General features: G+C 34.2%; 1 protein-coding gene across 1 annotated transcript; it reads right to left on the bottom strand.

Moving 5' to 3' along the window:
- On the bottom strand, positions 1-21423 carry TMF1 (TATA element modulatory factor 1). Its single transcript, XM_032210197.1, has 17 exons — positions 21101-21423; positions 16735-17954; positions 15562-15665; positions 14659-14785; positions 13501-13606; positions 13180-13322; positions 10741-10907; positions 9832-9988; positions 8753-8845; positions 6958-7114; positions 5581-5773; positions 5112-5181; positions 4935-5027; positions 3800-3919; positions 3017-3163; positions 2280-2405; positions 1-2035 (listed from the first exon to the last, which is right to left on the bottom strand). Exons 1-17 carry the CDS (start codon positions 21258-21260, stop codon positions 1892-1894), a joined length of 3327 nt encoding a protein of 1108 aa, XP_032066088.1. The 5' UTR covers positions 21261-21423; the 3' UTR covers positions 1-1891.
- Between the last annotated feature and the right edge of the window lie 327 nt (positions 21424-21750).

The following is a 21750-nucleotide window of genomic DNA, read 5'->3' as shown; positions in this document are numbered from 1 at the left end:
GATTAGTCACATATAAAGGGAAACCATCAGCAACCATTGCTCATTTTTATTTCAGAATTACTGAATTGCTAACAAAAGTTATTTTTGAGTCAATAGATTTTCTCATTAGAGTGTACTGCAGTTCAATATCAGAATCAGGAAAATGTATGCATACTATAAAATATAAATTTAATTTACTTCCTGAAAATGAAATATTTCAAAATATAGATGGGCAATTCCTTAACTAAATTATTCCTAAATTTAAAAACCTTAAATAGAGCAACTAAAAAATGGGGAATCCTCAATATCTGTGCTACAACTTTTTGCATATAGTATAAAAAATTATTTTTCTCAGTGTAGCAGGAGTCCATAATACAACACTTTCTACAACTATTCAGAAACAATTCAGTTGCAGGAGATTATTATTATATGTTTCTTCCAAGTATGATTCATATAAGTTAGTTACCAAGTTTCTACTTTAAGCTAAGTAAAACCTTTGTGGAGAATTATTAACCCAGGGAAAGTAAATCTTACTAACATAAGATAATTCTCTGTTAACCAGCTAAGAAGTATGGCAAGTTACTTCTCCATATTTTCAGAGAGTGGTCTTTATCTGTTTGTCAACAGGTAAATTTTTGGTAAATATATCAAATAATTTTTCATTTTTTTAGGAATATATTTTAAAAACCTTAAAAGATGAATCAAGTCAAATATCTCAGTAGAATAAAATTAATTTTCTAAAAATGTTTCTTATAACCATGTAAAAATAATGACCCACAATAAGGTGACAACAGTAATATTCCAAAAACCGTATGAATATTAAGAGTCTGATATTGTTGATTCTTCTGCTTCACTTAAAGAACTAGAAAACAATTTCAAGTACAATACCATTACTCATTTATATTCTGACAAATATTTTCTTAAAGAGTAGTTTTCAAACCATTGCATGTCATTTGAAACATTTGGAATAGGTTTACTGGCTTTTGAAATATTAGAGCATTGACACACATTGAATTAGGAACTATTTGAGTGTGAACTTTCTTACAAACATATGCCTGCATTGCCTTTTAGAATTCTTTAAACTAATAAATGTTGTTATCTTTCTCTATATTATGCTGAAAGACAGAAAAACATTTTAAAATATAGCACATTGTATCAAGTAGAGGGTATCTGGTTGCTTTTAAAATGTAAGTTGCTCTGTGTTGCTTGTTTTAAAGAGGCAGTATAGTAAATTACATGAGCAGGATACCAAGGGTATAAAGACATCCCACCTTTTTTATTGCCTATAGCAAATCAAGTCATTGCTATTAATATAGTTAAAAGTACCCACAATATCTCCTTTAAATATCCATTTAGATAGGAATAGATAAGTATGAAGAAGTAAATTTGTATCAGTGCAAATTTTCATATATATATATTTGAATAGCAATGCCATATTAATATATTTTGCACAATAGAACTTTTCCTTGCTTTCTTCTTTTCAAATTTTTGTATTTTTTCCCCAGAGATTCCCAACCTCTCAGGAGCAGACCTGGAATCAATGCAAGCACTGCAGAGCTAAGAGAATCCCAATTGCCAGCAGTATCCCTTTTACTGGCATAAGGACACAGTACAACACCATCAATGTGAGAGTTTCAATCATATGTTTTCACAATTAAAGTTATTACTGTACAAGTAAATATGCATACTATGATAGACAAGAGAGTAAGCTGGAGATAAAAGATTTTAAATATTAACAAATAATTTAATGGCTGATAGCCAGTCATCATAAAAGCACAATGATTCCTGCCATCACATCAACTCAACATTATAATCACTTTATAGTACATTTTTTTTACAAATTAACTACATTTACAGAAACAGCTCTACAATTTAATGCAACATTGTTTTTAGATCAAAACCTGAACAATAATTAGCTATGCCTTTGCTTCAGAAGTTCATCAATCTGAGTCTTGTACATATTTTTTACATCCTCAAGGTCCAATCTCAATTCTTCTGCTGCTTCTGCTTTCTCTCCATACATCTGCAGAATGGTATTGTATCTTTGATCCAAATCCTGGAACAATATTGTCCAGTAATTATAAAATTGTTCCCACAAAGATTCTTACTTTTTTTGTCATTAATTTTTTGTTTAATATAAGATCTAAACCTTTTTATGCAGTCAAAACAGCCCTTGTTACTATCACTTATTATTTTATTGTAAAAATAATAGTAGTTGCCCAAAAGTCTGTTGCTATTGTTCACAACATGGTTTATAGTCTCCTTTAAGTTTATTCTGAAATAAATTGACAGAAACCTACCCTTAATTGTGCACGTAACTTGGGGATCTCCTTAATTTTTTCTTCTAAGTCATCATTTTGATTTGTTAATTTCACCAGTTCTTCAGCCATAACTGATCGAGTTCTTTCAAGATTTCCAATTTCCAACTAAAATAATATTTGACAATGAGTTCAAAACCCATTCATTAAATATTTAATTTAATTTGCTTTTCATTAGTTAAGTGTTTCTAGTGCAAACGTAAGTTTTATATTAATAGTAGTATATGCAAAATAAAAGCCTAATATAAATAAAGTACACATCTTAAAACCAATTCATCCATTTATAATATAAGTTTGAATAGTCATTGTGAACTTGGGAAAGACTTTAGACTTCTATATTTTCTAATTTGACGTACACAGGATAAAGTAAAATGAATAGATGAAAATACATTACTAGCACCACAAAACCTTAGATTTGATTTAAGGAGATGCAAGCTCATGAGATCAACATTTAGAAAAGTCTTCTAAGCAATCATTCTTTCTCCCTAAAGGTCTCTCTCAGCTATATTACTTTGCAAAATAATTATTAGGAGTAATTATTATTTGAATTACTTTTTTTCTTATTTTTGGCTTGTAACAACAGAAACAATCTAAGATATGGTCGTCCTACTATATTAATCCAACTTCAGTTGAACCTACATTAGCTAAATTACTCTGACTGGCATGTTATTAATCTTGATCACACACTATCTAACGAATTGATCCATGATTCTATTTACCTGGAGATGAGAAATCTCTCCATCCCGTAACTTTAATTGTGACTGAAGATTTTCTATAATACTTGAACCTGCTCCCATTCTCATTACGTCATACAGATTGGTCCCACTTGCAGACACTGAACCAAAGGAATGGTCATACTGGTCATCCTGCAATGTGATATAACCATGAAATTAAATACAAGTTAGACTGGAGCCGAATTATTTATGATTTGTACCATAATAATGTTTTTTTTAAAAACTCTGAAAAGAAAGCTAATAAAATGTCACAGCATGGCAACGTGGATAGACCAAGCAGACAGAAATTCCTGAATAGTCATGATAAGCATTAAATGACCTCCAGCTAGTCACTATTTTTACAGCCTAATGTATTTTTCATTTCTCGTAAAGGTGCAATTGTTTACAAAGGGATTACATATGACAGATGAATGTAACTTTTAAGAGATTAAAAGATGCCTTGGAAATAATAGCAACAAAATGATTACTGTTATTAATTAATGTTCTAGAAAGTTTACTGCAAAACAGTTTTATTATCTGATCTTATACATGATATATAAACTTTAATCTGAATTCACCAAAAGTAGATTAAGATAAAGATCTAATTTTATTTATGCCCCATATTCTGTTCTGCGGCCTTTACCATTCCTATTTCATATTTAGTGATAAAACTATTTGAAGCTTTTAGTGGATTCAACGAAAATGCTAATAAAATGTTTAAATATAATGTTGCGAAAAGAGGCATAAACAGCAAAAAAAAAATGGGTTGAAAAGTAAAAAGAGCAATACCTGACATATGAAGGAGGTTTGGAGTCCTGCCATATCAACTCCACTTATGGAGCTTGATCGTGAGAGAGTTGGGGTGCTGGACAAAGTTTCCATTGTTGATGAAATGTATAATTTACGCTCCTGGAAGGAAAAAGAAACAAGAAAACCATGAAAAATAGCATTTCGGAGAGATAATAAATTCCAATAGCACAGACATAGAAAATGCAATCTTCTCTTATAGGTAGAATTGTCCTATTTTCAAACAGTTTAATAGCAATAGCACTTAGCCTTGAATACTGCTTCATAATCTTTTAAAACACTGGTTCCCAATGCCCCACAGGGGGGCAATTTGATTTTTAATCAGGGCAATTTGAACCTTGTTTAAACCAAGTTAACGGCCTTTTAGGCTTCGTCTCTATGAATAGATTTCACTTTTTGAGCAAAGCAAGAATTATATGTCATAAGGGGGGAATCAGGATTTTAGAGATGCTTAGGTGGGGCATGGCTTAAAAAAGATTGGGAACCACTGCTTTAGACCATTGTCTGGGCAGTTTACAGTGTCAGCATATTGCCCACAAGAATCTTGGTCCTTATTTTACTGATGCTGGAAGGATGGAAGGCTGAGTCAAGGATTGAACTCCAGGCTATACGCAGAGTTTAGCCTGCAATAGTGCATTCTAACCAATTTGCAACCAGGGCTCTATATTTATTTCATTTTAAGTTATATGTAGAACCTGCTATTCACTGGAAAATGCTCAGGCAATAGAATGAGTATTCAATTTTATATTAGCACTTGATTCTTCACTGAAATCATTACTGTTGTGTCAGCTGTAATTTATTTAATACAATGAAATAAACATCTCAAATTATGTCTGAGTTAATATTCCAACAGAATAAGAGACGATTTCTTAATACAACCAAGAGGAAAAACAAAATCAGTAGGGGAAACCCAATGAAACAGGAAATAGTAGGTCATGCATTAGAAAGATCTAATACCGGGTTACCCAAAGCATATAATATATAATGCAAAACCTAAATTGATGCTGACTAGAAAAGATGATACTTTCTAAAGTACTAAAATTCAAAATATCTCCCATCTTCCAACATTTGTTTAAGATTTTCACATCCGAATTATTGGACAAACAAGATCAAGTACCTTTTCTCTTGCAGATTCTTGGACAAATATTGTTTTCTTTTTTTCTTGTTCAACTTTCATTTTTTCCATTTCTAGCTGAGTAGATAACAACATCTGAGGAAAGCAAAATAATATTTATTAACTGATTCTTTTTCCTGGTGAAGCAACATTATACAAAAAATTGTTAGTTAAACAAACCTTTTCTTTCTTTGCCCCTTCAACAACTTTTACATATTCTTCTTTAAGATTTTCTAGCTCAACTTCATACCTTTGTGAAAAGGAAATTATAGAAAAAAGGCATTACATATATTCTGAACTGGTATTAAATGTGCCACTGTTTACTAAATTATTACACTTATAATTTACACAAATATAAAATGACTACAAAATCTACACTCGGTCAGTTTGGCTATGTGATATGATCACTATCTGTGTTTATGAAAACTACAGATGGATTTGCTTGCCACGGAGTGGTCCAGGTTGTGATAATAGCACCTATTCCCAAATGTATCAATGGGTAAGATCCCAATTCATCATATGCATTAGCATTACAGCAGTTGCTTTCAAAAAAAAATTTTTTTTTAATTACACTTCCATCACATCCCAACTTCATTCACTGAACCATGTGCATGCAGTTTTTGCAGAAATTGAGAGTATAAAATTTTACCTATTGTTTTCATTTTCTAGTTTCTTTAGCCTGGATTTTTCTGCTTCGAGTTGAGCTTGAAGGCGACTGTTTTCTTGCCTCAGGAGACTATTTTGTGATTCAGTGGAAGAAAGTTGGATCTTGTTGGAAAGAAGTTCTTCTGTAGCAGCACGTTCTCTTTCAGTCTGTGCTGCTAAGGCAGCTTGAGATTCCCCTAATGGCAAGAATAAAGATTATGGTACACTATGAATTCTTACAATCTTAATTCTTACAATTCTTACAAAAGCACGACTATGGATGAAAAATGTTGTCAGGGAAGCCCAAGTAGTCATCAGTCAAACTAGCCAATCCATTACATTAAATCTGATATAGTTATTTGAAAATCATTGCCAGGCATGGGCTTACCCTGCACTTTGAGAAGAGCTTAATTCTTCTCTATGTGTCATTTCTAATGACCCCCTTTTCCCCAATCCTCAAAGCTCTACATTTGTGGGAGAAAATCTGTCATTAGGATAATGGCAGGTATGCAGAGAAATTTCTTCAGGATGTAAGCATAAGATGACAAAGATGAGCTTTTCCTTCATTTGCCTTCTACACTCAATAACTACATCACCATACATTTATTATTTTTAAGAGAAAAAACAAGATACATTAAATTTCTACGCTCATCTAGTTTATCTTTCGGATGTGCTATGCAGGCAAGAAAAGGGAAATGACATTTTGAGTGTGGTCTCCATATGGCTGCTTTCCCACTGTAAAGAGTGGGAATGGGGAATGAAACAACCTGGTGTACAAAAGATAAGAAAATTTGCCTCCCATAACTCCCCATTCCATCTCCATTCTCTCTCACAACAACTCTTTTCTAATTTTACTGACTTGTTTTTAAACACAGGACAAATAAGAGCCTTTCTGCTACTAAAAACTAATGTGGATTGAAAGGAATAAAAATATATATCTGATGAGATGAAAAACGGAATAAAAGACTATAGCTGCCTGGAGGGCAGCCTACCAGGTAGGGTGGGGAATGGAAGAAGTGTTTCCACACTAGACCGACAACAGATACAAATTCAGCACTGGCTTGCAAACAAAGCCAAGCATTTTTTAATCTTGGAAAAACAGATCGAGATTTAAGGCCAAAATGAAACATGAGGTTCATTAATTCTACTAACCTGACTACAGTCAAAGAGCTAATTTTAGGTAGATCTAGAACATTCATTTTCTGGACATGAATTAGTTCATGATATCACAGCCAGTCTAATGCTCCTAACAGAAATTCCAGAGTCAGATACATATTTAATTCTTCCAGGAATATGTGCATATCCACAATCAACTAAAGTGCTCTGCATAAAAGATTTCTGACACATTCAGTCTAAGAGAGTGACAATTCTTTTTCCTTACCAAGTCTCTCAGAAAGATTTTTCTCTAGTTTTTCCCATGACAAGGTCTGTGCTCCCAGAGTAGCTTGCAGGTTTTCTATCTGCCGGAGCAAAGGCCTAGTTGCAGATGTAACACTTTGACTGAGTTCTTGATTGCGAGTCTCAGCTTCTTGAAGTCTCTGAAATTTTAAGCGGGATAAGTATCACTTGTGTTCAAGAAATCCATGAGTAACATGAAATTTTGCCAGAGCCATTATATACGGTTAAATTCCTTACAGGAAACACAACCCAAAGAATGTTAATTAGTGTTTACATGCAGTGCACTGTTCTAACAGAGTTAACGAGAATAAATTCTGTACCTAACAGAAACGTGCATAGCGTTTTGAATTGGAACCACCTGCTCTGAGCTTGGAGTAACTGTTTTAATTGGGAAACTGGTAATGCTGATCTTGTCTGGATTGTTCTGATCTTATTAAAAGTGGTTTGAGCTCCAAATAAGGGCACTCCAGGTTAAGAACACATCCAATAAAATTGAGGCAGTTATTTCGTGTTTGAAATATTTTTTAAAAAAAGTTTTAAAATGTTTGGAATACACAGTGTTGTTTTCATCATTTTAGCCATTGTTTATCCACTGCAGGATGAAGGCCTCTTCCATATGTTTCTGACCGATATGGTCCTGAGCTTTCTTTTGCCAATTAGGCTTGCAATACTTGCTGATGTCGTTGATCCATCTTGTTTTAGGTCTCTTTTGTGGACGCTTTTGATCCAGTGGGACCCAGTCTATGAGTGCCTTGGTCCACCTGCCATCAATGCTTCTTGCTATGCAACTAGCCCATTCCCATTTCAATTCTTTTACTGTTGTGATGATATCGTATACTTGCTGTTCCGGCAGGCCTGGGACTGTTGACCTTATTATGTAGGGTCCAGCCCCAATTTGAATGTATGCGTGTTGGAGAATTTTAATCTTTATTTTTATTTATTTTGTTTGTTTTTTTCTTTTCTTGTTCTGTGTCAGACGCCCAGAGTCCTCCGGGATTGGGCGGCCTATAAATCTAATAAATTAAATTAAAATTAAATTAAATTTTGTTTGTTCTCTAATCCATGTGCAGGTCTATCTTGTCTTGTAATGCTGAGCATGTATCTTTAATGGCTCTTTACACCATCCCTAGCTTTTGTATCAATTGTGAGGTTAGTATCCATTTTTCACAGGCATATATATGTTAGAGCAGGTAGCACACACTGATCAAAAACATCTCTTCAGACATAGAGGAAGGCTGTTCTTGAAAATTATGCTTAGCTTGCCGAATGCCTGCCAATCATATTTAACACGCCTTTCAATTTCCTTTATTGAATCACCTGCCATTGAAATCCATTGGACAAGGTATGTATAGTGGTGTATGTCTAGTTCTTCTCCAGATATTAAAAAAATGTTCATTCTTTGGTCAATTTATTAAATGTATAATAAATGGCTCTTTTTCAGATTTATTTTTAAAACAAACGGTTCTCCTCCTTTGTGCAGCTCTTGTATGTGCCTTTATACCTCTTCTCGGTCTTATGAGAAGAGAACAATATCCGCAAATCTTAAGTGATTTAAATAGGCGTCATATTCCATCTTTTGTCCAGTTTAGCTGTTGTATGTAGAACAAAATAACAAGTACATTATTCTAGTACTATCAAAGAATCTATTATTTTCTCCCTTTCTGTCTTCTATTTCTACTTCTGCTCACTGAAAGAAAATCAGCAACATCAATGAAGCTTTATAACATTACGGAAGAAGTAAAGACACAACTTCAATTCAAAAGAAACTGCTATGGTACCTGCTGAAGGTCACTAATTTCCTGGCGTAAATAATCCTCCTTTCTAGCTGCTTGTTGTTCTGCACGTTGCAATGCAATTCTCAAGTCTGTTACCTATACAACAGATATAAAGATACAATAGACCACACATTAACCGCAAATCCAGCACATTTTAGTCTATTCGTATCATACAATATATTCAGGTTGCTAGATTTAGGAAATTCATGTTTGGAACAATTCTGTTTAACAAATCAACTTTTTTAGCCATAAAATGGATCTCCAGCAAACAATTTGAGGTTCAAGAACAATGCTTTAATTGAATGGCACAACAGACAAATGTTGCTACAGAATTGATGCAATAGTGAGATGGGCAGCATGGAAATGTAATAAACAAACAAACAAATCCTTCAACATTCAAAGGTAGTAATCCATTAGAAATATATAAACTTTCCCGTATATTTTATTTAAAATGTTTCATCAGCTTAGTGGTTTCTGACATAACAGTCTTAATAATTCATCTATTCATAATTATAAATACGTTTAGAAAAACTTAAAAACAAGACCATTAAAGATAACACCAATTTAAGAACAACGAATATCAGAGTAGTAAAAGCAATAATACTGTAGTATGATTGCAAAAGCCAGATTCAGAGAAAGAGCAAGTAAAATATTTGAAGTATTAATTTGGAAATAGCAATCAAAATACAATGGATGGTAAGACGGATCATCTAATCACTTCTGAATTAAAACAAAGATTACTGCTTCCTTGAGGAAGTGATCAGAAAGCAGAAATTTACAAACTTTGGACATATAATGAGTAGAAACAATATTATGCCTGGCAAAGTTGAGAGAAGTAATACTGAAGAAAACAATGGATAAAGAAATGTATTAAATTTAATACTGTTTTGGGAACACAGGTTATTGATGGTGAGCATTTGTATGTGTATACCCAAGACTTAAAAATGGCCTGATGACATCTAACTAGCTATCTGACACACAATATTTCAAGATGCATTCTTCGATGTTAAAGTTAAGAACTGCAAAATACAGTATTATAATACTACATGGAAGACTTATTCAATGTTTAATTGAACACTTACCTGAATTGCTAAAGCTTCTTGTTGTTGATAAGCCTCCTCCTGGGCCTTTTCCAGAATTAAACCTAGTTCCTCCTTAACTTTAATTTCATGACTTAATGCTGCTTCTTGTGCTTCACAGTCTTTTGCAGCATTAGTTTTATGCAGATCTGCAAGTTCTCTGGAAAAAAAAATGTTCCCATGGATAGTTATCTGAATATGTGTATCTTGGTATCCTCCAAATGTGGTCAGGGATTAGAAGTAATATCTGAGACAGGTTCATTTTAGTTTAGACAGATTTATAAAGTTACCCAACTCAGTGGCTTCGTGGCTTTGGGCACCGTAATATACAAAAACATAACAATAAAGCAGAAAAAGAAATCCAAAAAAACCAAACAGATTATATAAACACAAAATATAAAACAGCAACCAAGACAAATAATCAAACAATCAAAATGGGTTTGGGGGATACAGGAAGAAGAAACGAGGAAAATTGTGCCAATCATGTAAAAGCTCATAACAATTGATAAAATCCGGTATTTCCTTAATGTATTATTTATTATTTCAATTTATATGGCTATCCCCATGCCATTATAATTAATAGAGTAGTAAAACATCGGAATACCACAAAATTTGAGTATATTGGCTGCAGACAGAAACTACAGCCAAAAATGGGCACATATATCATCCTGACCCAGTGACAGGGGAGAGATAGGGGGAGGAGACAGCTTTCTGAGGTCCTATTTGGAGGCTGGCAGGTCAGAATCAATACATCATGTTGGATATATCCTCTATGACAGCAACTTTCTCTGATTCCTACCATATTGATTTTTGATTTTAAAATGAAACAGCACACATATTGCACAACACATTTAAGTGCTATAAAGAGAAAGCATTACTGGTCCTGATTCATTATTCTGATAACAGACTTACTTGTATGCATTATCAAGAGCTGCCTGTGCACTTCTGTTTTTTTCTTCAAGATCTTCAAGATCTACTTGAAGTCGTCTAAGATCCTTCACTTGGCATTCAACAATGCTATTTAGCTGCTTGATGTTCTCTCTATGTTGCTTTTCAATTTCTTCTTTGCCATCCAATATCTGCAATAAAGAAAAGCTAAAACCATCTAATTTATAGTTTTTAATCTATGAAACATTTTAAATTATGCATGACATGACTTTCAGAATATCTTTTTTGTCAGAATGCAAAAAACATAGTTAGAAAAGTAAGCAGTGAAAACAAAACAGTCAGGTATTTAATTGTTGTATAAAATATTGTAAGTATGACAAAAGCAGAAGATAGTTTTGCTACAAGTGGTGGGCTTCCATCCCTTCATGTTTAATTTTTTTAAAGCTGATTAAAAAGTGCATATATTTTCAAAAAGTGAATGTATTTATTTTATATGTCAGAAAAAAAGGAAAACCAAATCAGACTGTTTCTAATCAGATAAGCATGTATTGATTTATTAATTTATTTAGTCCCATTTTAGTTTAGACATTTTCATGGAAAAGAAAAATTGTTTTGTTTTGATTTTAGAAAATAAACTTTCATTGTGACTTCCTGAGTACCGTGCATTCAGACAGAGCAGAAGCACTCAAATTATTTCAAATGTTCTGTAAAAGAGAACAACAGAAGCCTGAAATAAACCTACTATTGGAATTTTTTTGTTCTAGAGTCATAGTAAGAGACACCATAGCTCATGCTGAATGTGTCTGCACCCAACCTATTGCCTTCAAAATTATTTAAAATAAAACATTGAAAAGGTAAAAAATAAATCTGCCATTGAAAAATATGGAAGACAGAAAAAATTACTTTTTGCAGGGAACTGTCACACAAAACCCAACAAGAAGCAAACAATGTTAGCTGGATTTATGTCAACAGCCCAAGAACAACAGCAATAAAATATATAGTTCTCTTTCCCTGTACATTTAAGAGAAGTGTCTATATAATGCATATAAGTGCACACATTTAGTATTATGAACCTGGCGTTTTTTGCAACAGCTATAAAAATACAACAGTTTGGCAATGTCCCCAAAGTAAATCTCTGAATAGCAGTATCATTTTTGTATTTCCAATGCTATTCCACCAAAGCTCAGTAAATATAATAATACCTGCAATCTCAGTCAACAGTATTAACAGGTCTTGCTAAAGAGCATACTGTATGCTTCTACATTTCTCTCTCCAAAAAACAGAAATTACCTCAATAGAGAACAAGTGGGACAAAATATTACATTTTCCTCATAGCCTGAACAAGTTGTTTTATAATTCTGTTTCTCAATTCCCTATTTCCTGACTTATCCTATCATATGTAGTCAATAATATCAGGGTAGGCAGATGACTGATGTTTCTTGGACAGCTGAAAATTAAAATAATGTGCTAATCATAATTTGGGAAGTCACAAGTTGGTGATATAAGTCAAAAGAATAAATGTTTCCCATTGCAAAATCTAAAGATCTGGAACAATATGGATTTGCGTATATCCCCATTCTCTGCTCAATCTGAAGGCCTTTTCAAATGTATGAAAGTGTATGTGAAGGCATTACTTCAATGTCTAATTCAAAATACCTCATATGGTTAGCTCTTCTCATGACTAGAATCCATATGCCTCAAAATCTACTTTCTCCTGATGAACAAACTGGGTAATTTCAAACTAGGAGGATTGTGAACAATTTTATGAGTAGGGTAGAATAGAATAGAATAGTTCTTTATTGGCCAAGTGTGATTGGACACACAAGTAATTTGTCTCCGGTACAGAAGCTCTTAGTGTTGTAGAAAAGATAAGAAGAATAAATAGTAATACAGCCATACTACATGTGTAAATATCCTGATATAAGGCAGTCCTATGTTAATTAGGTGTCAGCAGAGCGATGGGAAATGGAAATATATCTATTCCTTTGACAATGGAAAAGGTCTTGTTGGATAGTAATAAAAACAATCCACTGGCAATAATGTTACTAAAAATAATTAAATCAAGAAAGTAAGATGAAAGTTAGTCTTTTATTAATTTTGTCTATAAATTTCCTGGCAAAACTTAACTTCAATAAAATCACAAGTATTATTCAAGAGGAGAGTTGCACAAATTCAATTATCATTTTACACAACCACAGTATCAGAGAGTCTGGAAACTGTTATATTAAACTATTATCTTCTGTAGAAAAATCCCTGATTTGTCTGCCCACACTGCTTGAGATATAAACATTTGTATAAAGAAGGTGAAGCTGTACCATAATAGCTATGAAATGAATAACATTGCATTTCAGTATATTTACTTCCTCGGAAGCAGTCTTCAGCCTTAGGAGATAGATTTACAAAAATAAAATAATCAGCCCAAGAAGAATGGGTGCAGTCTAAAAGTCTAAAAATTAATCCAACCTGTTTCAGATGTTGCAACTCGTCTTCTAATTCCTTAATTTTCTTATTCTGCTTTGTATTGGTATTTTCTCTTTCTTTCTCCTTGGCTCTTAATTTCTTAATAATGTTAGAATTTTGTAACTGCTGCTTTGAAAGTTTTTCTCCTGAAAAGAAATATTGGATCTAATTAATTAATGCTATTCATATCTAATAGAAGAGTATAACTATTTACATTCTGGGGCACCACTCAAATTATCCAAGCAGTTGAAACATTTATTACAAGTAATAATATTACAATTTGTTTTAACTAAGTTCCATTTTAAAATAATACTTCATACTCACCTTCTTCTAGTAATCCTTTAATTTGTTCATCTTTCTCCTTTAGTAATTCTGCTGTTTCATTGCTGTTCAATCTAGTTGCTAGATCTTCTTTGAGAACCTTTATTTCCTACAATAAATATAGTTCATTCATATTATTTGTATATATTGCACATGACTTGAAAAAAGAAAGTGTCATCTGAGGGCTCATGAAGTAGGGCCTCCCCAGTAGATGTCCTCCCTTACTGGAACAGTCATTCCTGAGCTTTCAAAAATCTATTAAGAGCTGGGTTTTCTGGTGTGTCTTTGGAATCTCAGATGTTGCCTTTGATCCCATCTGCAGGGAGCAGGATTGTTGTATGAGTTGTTAATGCTATCTGGTATAGTTTGACATATTTCTTATATTGTTCATAATACAACTGTATAGTTTTTATATCCAATTATTGTATTATATTGAGTGGCGTGGTAGCCTAGTGGTGAAGACCTTGCCTGCGGCATCAATTAGGGCATCTGGCCAATAAACATTCAGCTCCATCCAGTATCCTGAATTAAAGGATTACAGGATCATAAAAAAATGAGTTTTATTGTACTGGGTATGTATAAGCTCAGAACAAAGTTATGATTGGAGCAGCATATAACCCAAGTAAAAATATAAAGTAAAAAATAAAAATTCAGACAAACTAGAACAAATTCATAGAAGAGAACCAAAAATGAAATTCTAGGAAGAGAGATGGGAGGAACTAAATATACTGAGCCTTGAGTAGAAAAGAGAATAGATATAATACCACTCTTTAAGTACCTGAAAGAATAAAAAAAATTAAGCCCTATTCTGCATCACCATAGAAGGCAGGACAGGAAGTATTTATAGGAAGAAATTCTGACTATGTCTATTTCTGAACTTAGCTAAATGTTAGATTTGATGACTTAAATGACCTCTTCCAGATCTATGATTTTCTCTTGAGGTGAATAAAATATTTAAAATTGTACTGAAAATACAATTGAAGTATTTCCATAATTATATCAGAATACTTCCAGTGAGGTCTGATCAACCAATACATCTTTTTTTCCACCCAACATCACATTTCTCCAGCCTTATAATTATTTCATATCGTGTATGGTGGCTTCCAAAATAACTTTTACGATATTGGTCAGACATCTCACTCATAAACAAAGGGCAATTACCTTTTTAGCTGTATCTCTTTCTTTGCATGCTAGCTGAACTTTTTTTTCTGCGTCTGCTATTCGTTGAGCAAATTCCTCCTTAAGAGATGAAATGCTACTATTTTCTTCTTTCATTTTGACGATTTCACTAAACATAAAATAATTAAATAATTATGTGTGTACTGATATACATTTGAAATCTTTCTAAAAATACATATATAAAACAATAGCTACAAAATGTACTTTTAGTTCTCAAGTTGAAGGTACTAAAACAAGTAACAAAATCAATTGAGTATCATCCACTGAACAGAACAAACTCAATGGCTCACACATTCATTTCTTCTTTAATGATTGAGCCAAGCTCTTATTAAATTCCTTGACACAGTTCATATAAATTTGTGATGGCGAACCTATGGCATGCGGGGCTAAAGTGCCATATCGCCTGGCACGCGCAGCCTTGTTTGTTTGTCTTCTGGGTTTCTGGCGTGCAGTGTCGAAAACCGGCCTGCACATGTATGCCAGCCAGCTGATCATCAGGTGTGCATACATGCTAGAACCTGGAAGTTCGGCTTTTCCAGAGCGCGGCCCTGACAAGCATGCGTGCACACACACTATGTTTCCACGTTACCTTTGCGGCACATGGTGCCAAAAAGCTTTCCCATCACTGATATAGATAGTATCAGAGACCAACTGTGGCTATGTTGGTGTTGCATTATATATCTATTTATCCTTATTAAGACAGATTCCAATCAATTCTGTATTACTCATTTATGTTAATTCATTTAAACTGTGATCAAGGTATTAAATGAGCAGTTATAATAAATTAAATTTCAATCACAAAGTCATTCATGCAAAATGCATCAAAATCCATTTACCAAACCAAGGGATCACAATGTTTTAACATGCTCTGAATAGGCAACTTACTCTTTAAGGTTATCACAGCTTTCTTCTAAGTGTGCCTTTTCTTTACTAACGCTTAGTAGACGTGTTTCCCTCACCTCTAGTTTTTCTGTCAGTGAATCAATAATCTGTAGATTGTAGACAAAAGTAGTATAGTTGTTAAAAATAAAGTCTTTTGGGGCTTTAATGTAAAAGCAAAACCTAGAAATCTTCTCAAAAGCTTCCTTTAATGCCACAAAGAAATTTAAGAGTTAACCTATGACAATTTGGGAACTTTCCAAATGATATTATTTTTTTATTCAGGACAAACAACTGATCAATATACATAGAACTCTACAATTATCTACTTTTGCTAAAGTACTCAAATTCAAGCCTCACTCAGCTCTAAAGTCCTCTGGAAACTTGAAGCCTATCACTTTTTTTTTGATACAAAAACTTATTCCATAGTTATTCAATATAAAATGCAGGTTCTTGAATAAAAAATGTGACATAAAATACTTTATTGAAGAAGATATTCTCTCCACTGTAAAGTTATAACTATTTTAATGGAACAATTTTCTAGGATATAAAATTTGGCTTGGATTTTATCAAATATATCTCAACAAATCCAAAGCAAATATACATTTTACACCTATGATTTCGTGCACAGAATTGAATGCATGTATGAACAGGAGACACAGAAGTCAATATTCATTCTGCACATAATCCTCATCAACCATTCACTCAGCAGCCATTTGTACTTACAATGGTGCTGAACAAGTGGTACTTACAACTAAGCACAATACTTACAACAATCACAGTGTCACATGATTGTAATCAGGGCACTTAGTGATTGAATTCCAAATAAAATGTTGCAGAGTTCTGGGGTGACATGTTTGCCACCTTCACTCCTGGCTTCCAACAAGCAAAGTTAATGAGAAAAGTAACAGGATATCATGAATGGTTAACATCATGCTTAACAATGGTACAAGCTTCACAGCTTGCTTCCGACAAGCAATCAAGAGGGAACCTGGTAGGAAGCTGCAAATCATGTGATATCACTTAATAAGGATAGAGGATCCGATTAACAATGGCAACCAGTTGTGATAAAAAAGCAAATAAAACAGAAATCACAGGTATGAGCAGAAGAATGCCACACCACTTTCCATTAGGATGACATGATGTAACCCATCTTAAGAGGACAAAAATAAGTATTACCTTGCAAAGCTCTTGCTTTTCACCTTGCACAGTAGACAATTTTTCATTTGAGAGCTGAAGTACCACTTTCCCTTCTATCTGACTTTGCTCTTCATCAGGCTGCACTGAAATAACCAAGTCATCAGGCTGTTCAGAATTAACAGGGGTTGCACTTCGCCCACTCTCTTCCATTTCCATTTCTTCCATAGGAACAACAAGATTTTCAGTTAGGATTTCATCAGACATATTTTTCATAGGTTCAGGCTCATCACTCTTTGGAGTCGGAGAGTTGACAGCGATGGAAGTTGAAACACCCCGACCTGATAATTCATCATCCGAGTTTATTTCACTTATGCTTCGACTGTCTAAAGACTGTACACTAAAGGAGTCTATTCTTTCAAAAGCATCAGAGGAACAGCAACTCTCTGTCAATTTATTAAAGTCTTCTAGGCGATTGTATTCTGTGCAAGCAGATGCCGTCAAAAGCTGAAAGGAGGTTTGCATCAGATGGAGACTGGCTTTTGAATCAGCTCCTTCTTGCCTTGAACTAGCCGAGCTCTCACTTATAACACTTTCATGGTCCAAAACCTCAATATCACTAGTTGTAGATGTCCCTGAGGAGAAAGTGCTAATTGGAGGTGAAGGGGTATTGCTTTGCCTGTCTTCGCTTTTTCGCTCTTTAGTGTCCAAACTTGAATTTTTTGTGTCTGCTGACAGAACTTGTGGAGAGAGATCAGTCTCATGCCCAGAACTATCACTCCTTGAATCTGACTTCACAACACAAATGGATTCTGCTACTGTGACAATCTTAGAAGATGCTTCTTGACCAGTGCTTATACTATTGTTTCCATCATGGCTGATGGTGAGATTGAATTGTTCTGAATTGTTTTCCTGTAAGTTTTCCTGATCATCGTTAAAGCTCTTCAATTCTACAGAAAAGTCTTTTGTTTCTGTTCCTGGAAGGTCAATATGCAGGGGTTCCTGCAGTGTGCTTTTAATTTCTTCTTTGGGATGCTGCAATTTGGCAGGTGGCTTAGATACCACTGGGCTTTGCTGTATGCTCTGGACACCGGTTGGTGGGAGAAAGGCACTAAAGAAAGATTCTGATTCATCTACCACAGTTCTCTGAACTGGTTTGGTAATGGCTGCAGGAGATGATATTGGCTGACTTTGGGTTTCTACATTTGTATTGGTCCCCCAAGTAGAAGTATCCCATCTTCCACTTGTTAGAGAACCTTTTCCTATTACAAATGAAAAAAAAGAAAAGAAATCAAAGGTAAGCAGTTAATATTAATAATTACATAATAAAATGGATGTTATATTTCATATATAGTATATACTATTACAGAAATGATCACATGCCCACAAGGTTTCTACCTTTCTGTACTTCTAAAGGGCACTAGTCATGATTCCTCAAAAATATTTTTATTTATCATAGATCAATACAAAGGTGGGGGGAAATCTGGTTGCAGGTATTAGCTACAGTAGGTCTAGGAATAATAATAAATTATGTTTTCTTTTCTAAAGTTCTCTTCATTTAAAAATTAGAATCTTCTACTTCTATTTTTAACTTACTGCATTTCAAGGATTATGTTAGAATCTAAATAATGTAGAATTAAATACAGTTCACTGAAATTAAAAGTTCTAGATGAAAAATAATCTTTTAAATCAAAACAAATTAAAATCAGCCGAAGTTTGTATCTTAGACACAGTAAACATAATCGAATAAAAACTGAAGTTGAAAATGGCAATCTCCTTCTCTTAATCATAGTAGAAACTGTATTCAAAGTTTGTTTCCTTAATAGTAAACCCTAATTCTTAGGTCCATATAATATAAAATGTAGTTAACATATATTCATTGCTATTCTCAGACTTTTTGAACTCCCGGACAAATCAGACAGTGTTCATGCTCGCTCTCATATTTCTGCTTAATCATTTATATAAGCATTGTTTTAGTGTACAAGTTTTCAATACCAAGAGTTATACTATTTATATTTTATGTATATTATTCCAATATGACTCTGCATTTTCTGTAGTGCTTTTAATATTTATTTATATCTTTAATTAATTAACATAAAAACAAATTAAACACTTCTGAATATTATTTTTTCTTGCAATGTGGTAATATAAATGCTGTACAAAAATGTTATCTCAGTAAGTCTATTGTCCACTGAACCATTGCTACAGAAACAGTTATCCTCACTATCATAATGCTATTCTAGCAATGCTAAGGAAGTTTTTGCACTGATCATATAAGGGCTTCAAAAAAACTATGTCTCAGGAAGCATAGCCAGAGAATAGAAGTCTCACATATATATTCGGCAGTTATTGATAATTTTAAGAATTACAAGAACTATGTATCTAAAAGACTGATACAGTCTATTTATAAAGAAAATTGCAGAAAATTTATATTGGACAAAGTTATATTTTGAGAGGCTCAAAATGTTCATTTAACCAAAGAATCAGATGCAACATATTTATGCAAGAAACAAAATTCATGTTAGATAAGGAATTTTTAATGATGCATCAGTTGAAGAAATACATTATTTGGGATATTGTTTAATAAATTCTTACAATTTCTTACACTGTTTATAAATTATATTTGTATACTTTGCATACTTTTCAAACTCTTCACAAATACAGTCAAGTAGTAAAAGATCATTGGGCAACTACATTATAGTTTACCTTCTTCCTAAATATATTACTTATTTTAAATTAATTTTTAGGTAGAATATATATCTGATAATTCAAAGCTCCAAAATCATTATATCATACAAAATCTGGATCAAAGGCTTTTCCTCAGGAGGATGTTATATTATATTCCTTACATCGTCTAGAAATGGGAATGGGAATATTATAAGTCTACACAATTATTTGTTATGCAATTTAATAAAGCAGAATATATCAATTTGGGAGAAATCAAAGTATTTATATGTAAAATTACTATGACAGCATAATTCAAATAAACTAATGTTCTTAGAAACGTTATCAAAAATAATTCATGTTTTGGTTTTCTTTTGTGAAAAACTGATCTTTCACCTATTTAATGTGTCTACTCATATAGTCAATTACATTATAGTTGAACAAATAAAGGAGGAAAAATTATAACAACAAACTATTTTTCTGGGTAGTTCATTGTGCTATAAATAGAATAGTTGCCACATTGGTTTACTTTTTCCTCCCATTTCAATACAACAATATTCTGCAACTTATTAACTTTGCCATGGCAAACTACAGTTGAGAAAAACAAATTCAAAGTTCCTCTGGGATAGTGTAATTATACTATTACAGATAGTATAGTTACAAGACCATAGCGTAATTTTTATACAGAAGCTGCTCAGAACATCCATGTGATCTTCTATAGACCAGGAAAGCCATAAATAGAACTGAATAACAATGCTCATATTATGTAACTAAAGGAAACAGAGAAAATATGGAATCACCAATAGAACAGGAAATATGAAACACACAATTGTTGTCAGTTAACAAGCACAAAATGTAATATTTTTTAAGGGTCTGAACTGTTATCCCCTCTATCCCTCTAATTCCAGCATGGCAGGATTTCTTTCTGTAAATAAAGATTAAGTGTCTAAATGGTACAGAAGTGGCCGACTTAGAAATATGAGGACACATTTAAGGAAAATTGGAATGTAACTTTATTCCCAACTTCCTGGAAATGAAAGCCATTCATTTTAATGGGTACATTTTGGTACATATTTACAGGATTGTGGTATCAATGAAGACACCAGCAGGTGTGTCTGTGTGTGTGTGCGTGCGCACTGTATTTTCCCCAATCCCTATCTAACATCTATTCTAGTCCAAGAAAACACATAGAAATGTGCAGTTGTATGTTTGTGCAGAATCCGATCACAGAACCGATGTTATTGTAACCGGTTACTTTCTGCACAAACTGGTATTTGTGATGCAGTTTTGAATGTTCAGTTGACTGAGTTTCATGTTTAATGAATAAAGTATGATGATGATGATAATACTTTTTATATTTTAAGAAGATACTTGATTGATACCTAGGACGCTGGCAGCAACCCGTATCAACCATTAGCATCAGTCAATGGGATTTGTGATGCATTTTTGAATGCTCAATTGACTGAGTTTCATGTTTATTGTTGTTGTTGTCATTATTATTATTCAAATACCTTTTTCAAGAAGCAGGCCTGGGCGAGAGGGATGACCTCATCATGTTGACACCACTGAAGAAACAAACCAAATACAGGGTTGCCACCAAAGGAGAAGCGTGCAAAGAGGTATATGGGAGGCGCATGAAGCGAAGATTTTGCCGATGTTTACGTGGTGTGCGCTCCCTCGAGGTAGGGACGGGAGGGGTAAAACCTATCCTTCTCCTCCTCCCCCTCCCCCGCGGTCACCTTACCTGCCTCTCCTACACGGGACGGGGCAGCTCCACCAGGACCTCCCTCGCCCTCTTCTTCCTCCTCGCCTTGGATATCCAGCACTCGGTCGATGGACTTCTGCGCCTGCGACAGAGCCTGCTTGGCGAAGGTCGAGAGCTGCGAAGCGTTGAACCAACTCATTTTTTCCTCTGCTGGAAGCCCCACCGGGCCCCTCCGCCTCGACCTTCCACGCTTCTCTCTTTCTCTCAGCGGTATCCAGAGCTGTGATGCTCGACCCACCGCCCGTCGTCGGCCATGACAGAACTACCAACCCGGATATGGCACGCGCCAGGCGGACCGTCGCGTTTACTTGCGCAGGCGCGGCCGTCCAGTTTCCACGTAGCAAAACAAGCCAGCGGCCTCGCGTAGCATACGCCCACGTGACGCCGATTCTCGTTGCCATGGTCACGCAAAGCCCGGTCACCCCGGCGTAGGGATTTCATCGTGGGAAGTTTTCCCTGCCCCCCCCACCTCGCTTTCGTGACGTCACTAGGGAGAAATTTTTCATTGCCGCAACAGGGTATAGTTTTCGACTTTTGCTCATTATACCGGGTTCTCCCATCTCTTATTTAAATCGATATAATTTACTTTTAAATAAGCGGTATTTTTTTAACTGCCAACAGTCCAACGA

The sequence above is a fragment of the Thamnophis elegans genome, chromosome 2 (genome assembly GCF_009769535.1).
Source record: "Thamnophis elegans isolate rThaEle1 chromosome 2, rThaEle1.pri, whole genome shotgun sequence".
Classification (NCBI taxonomy): domain Eukaryota; kingdom Metazoa; phylum Chordata; class Lepidosauria; order Squamata; family Colubridae; genus Thamnophis; species Thamnophis elegans.
Note: the sequence above shows the minus strand (reverse complement) of the source record. Positions and strands in the feature narration are given on the sequence as shown.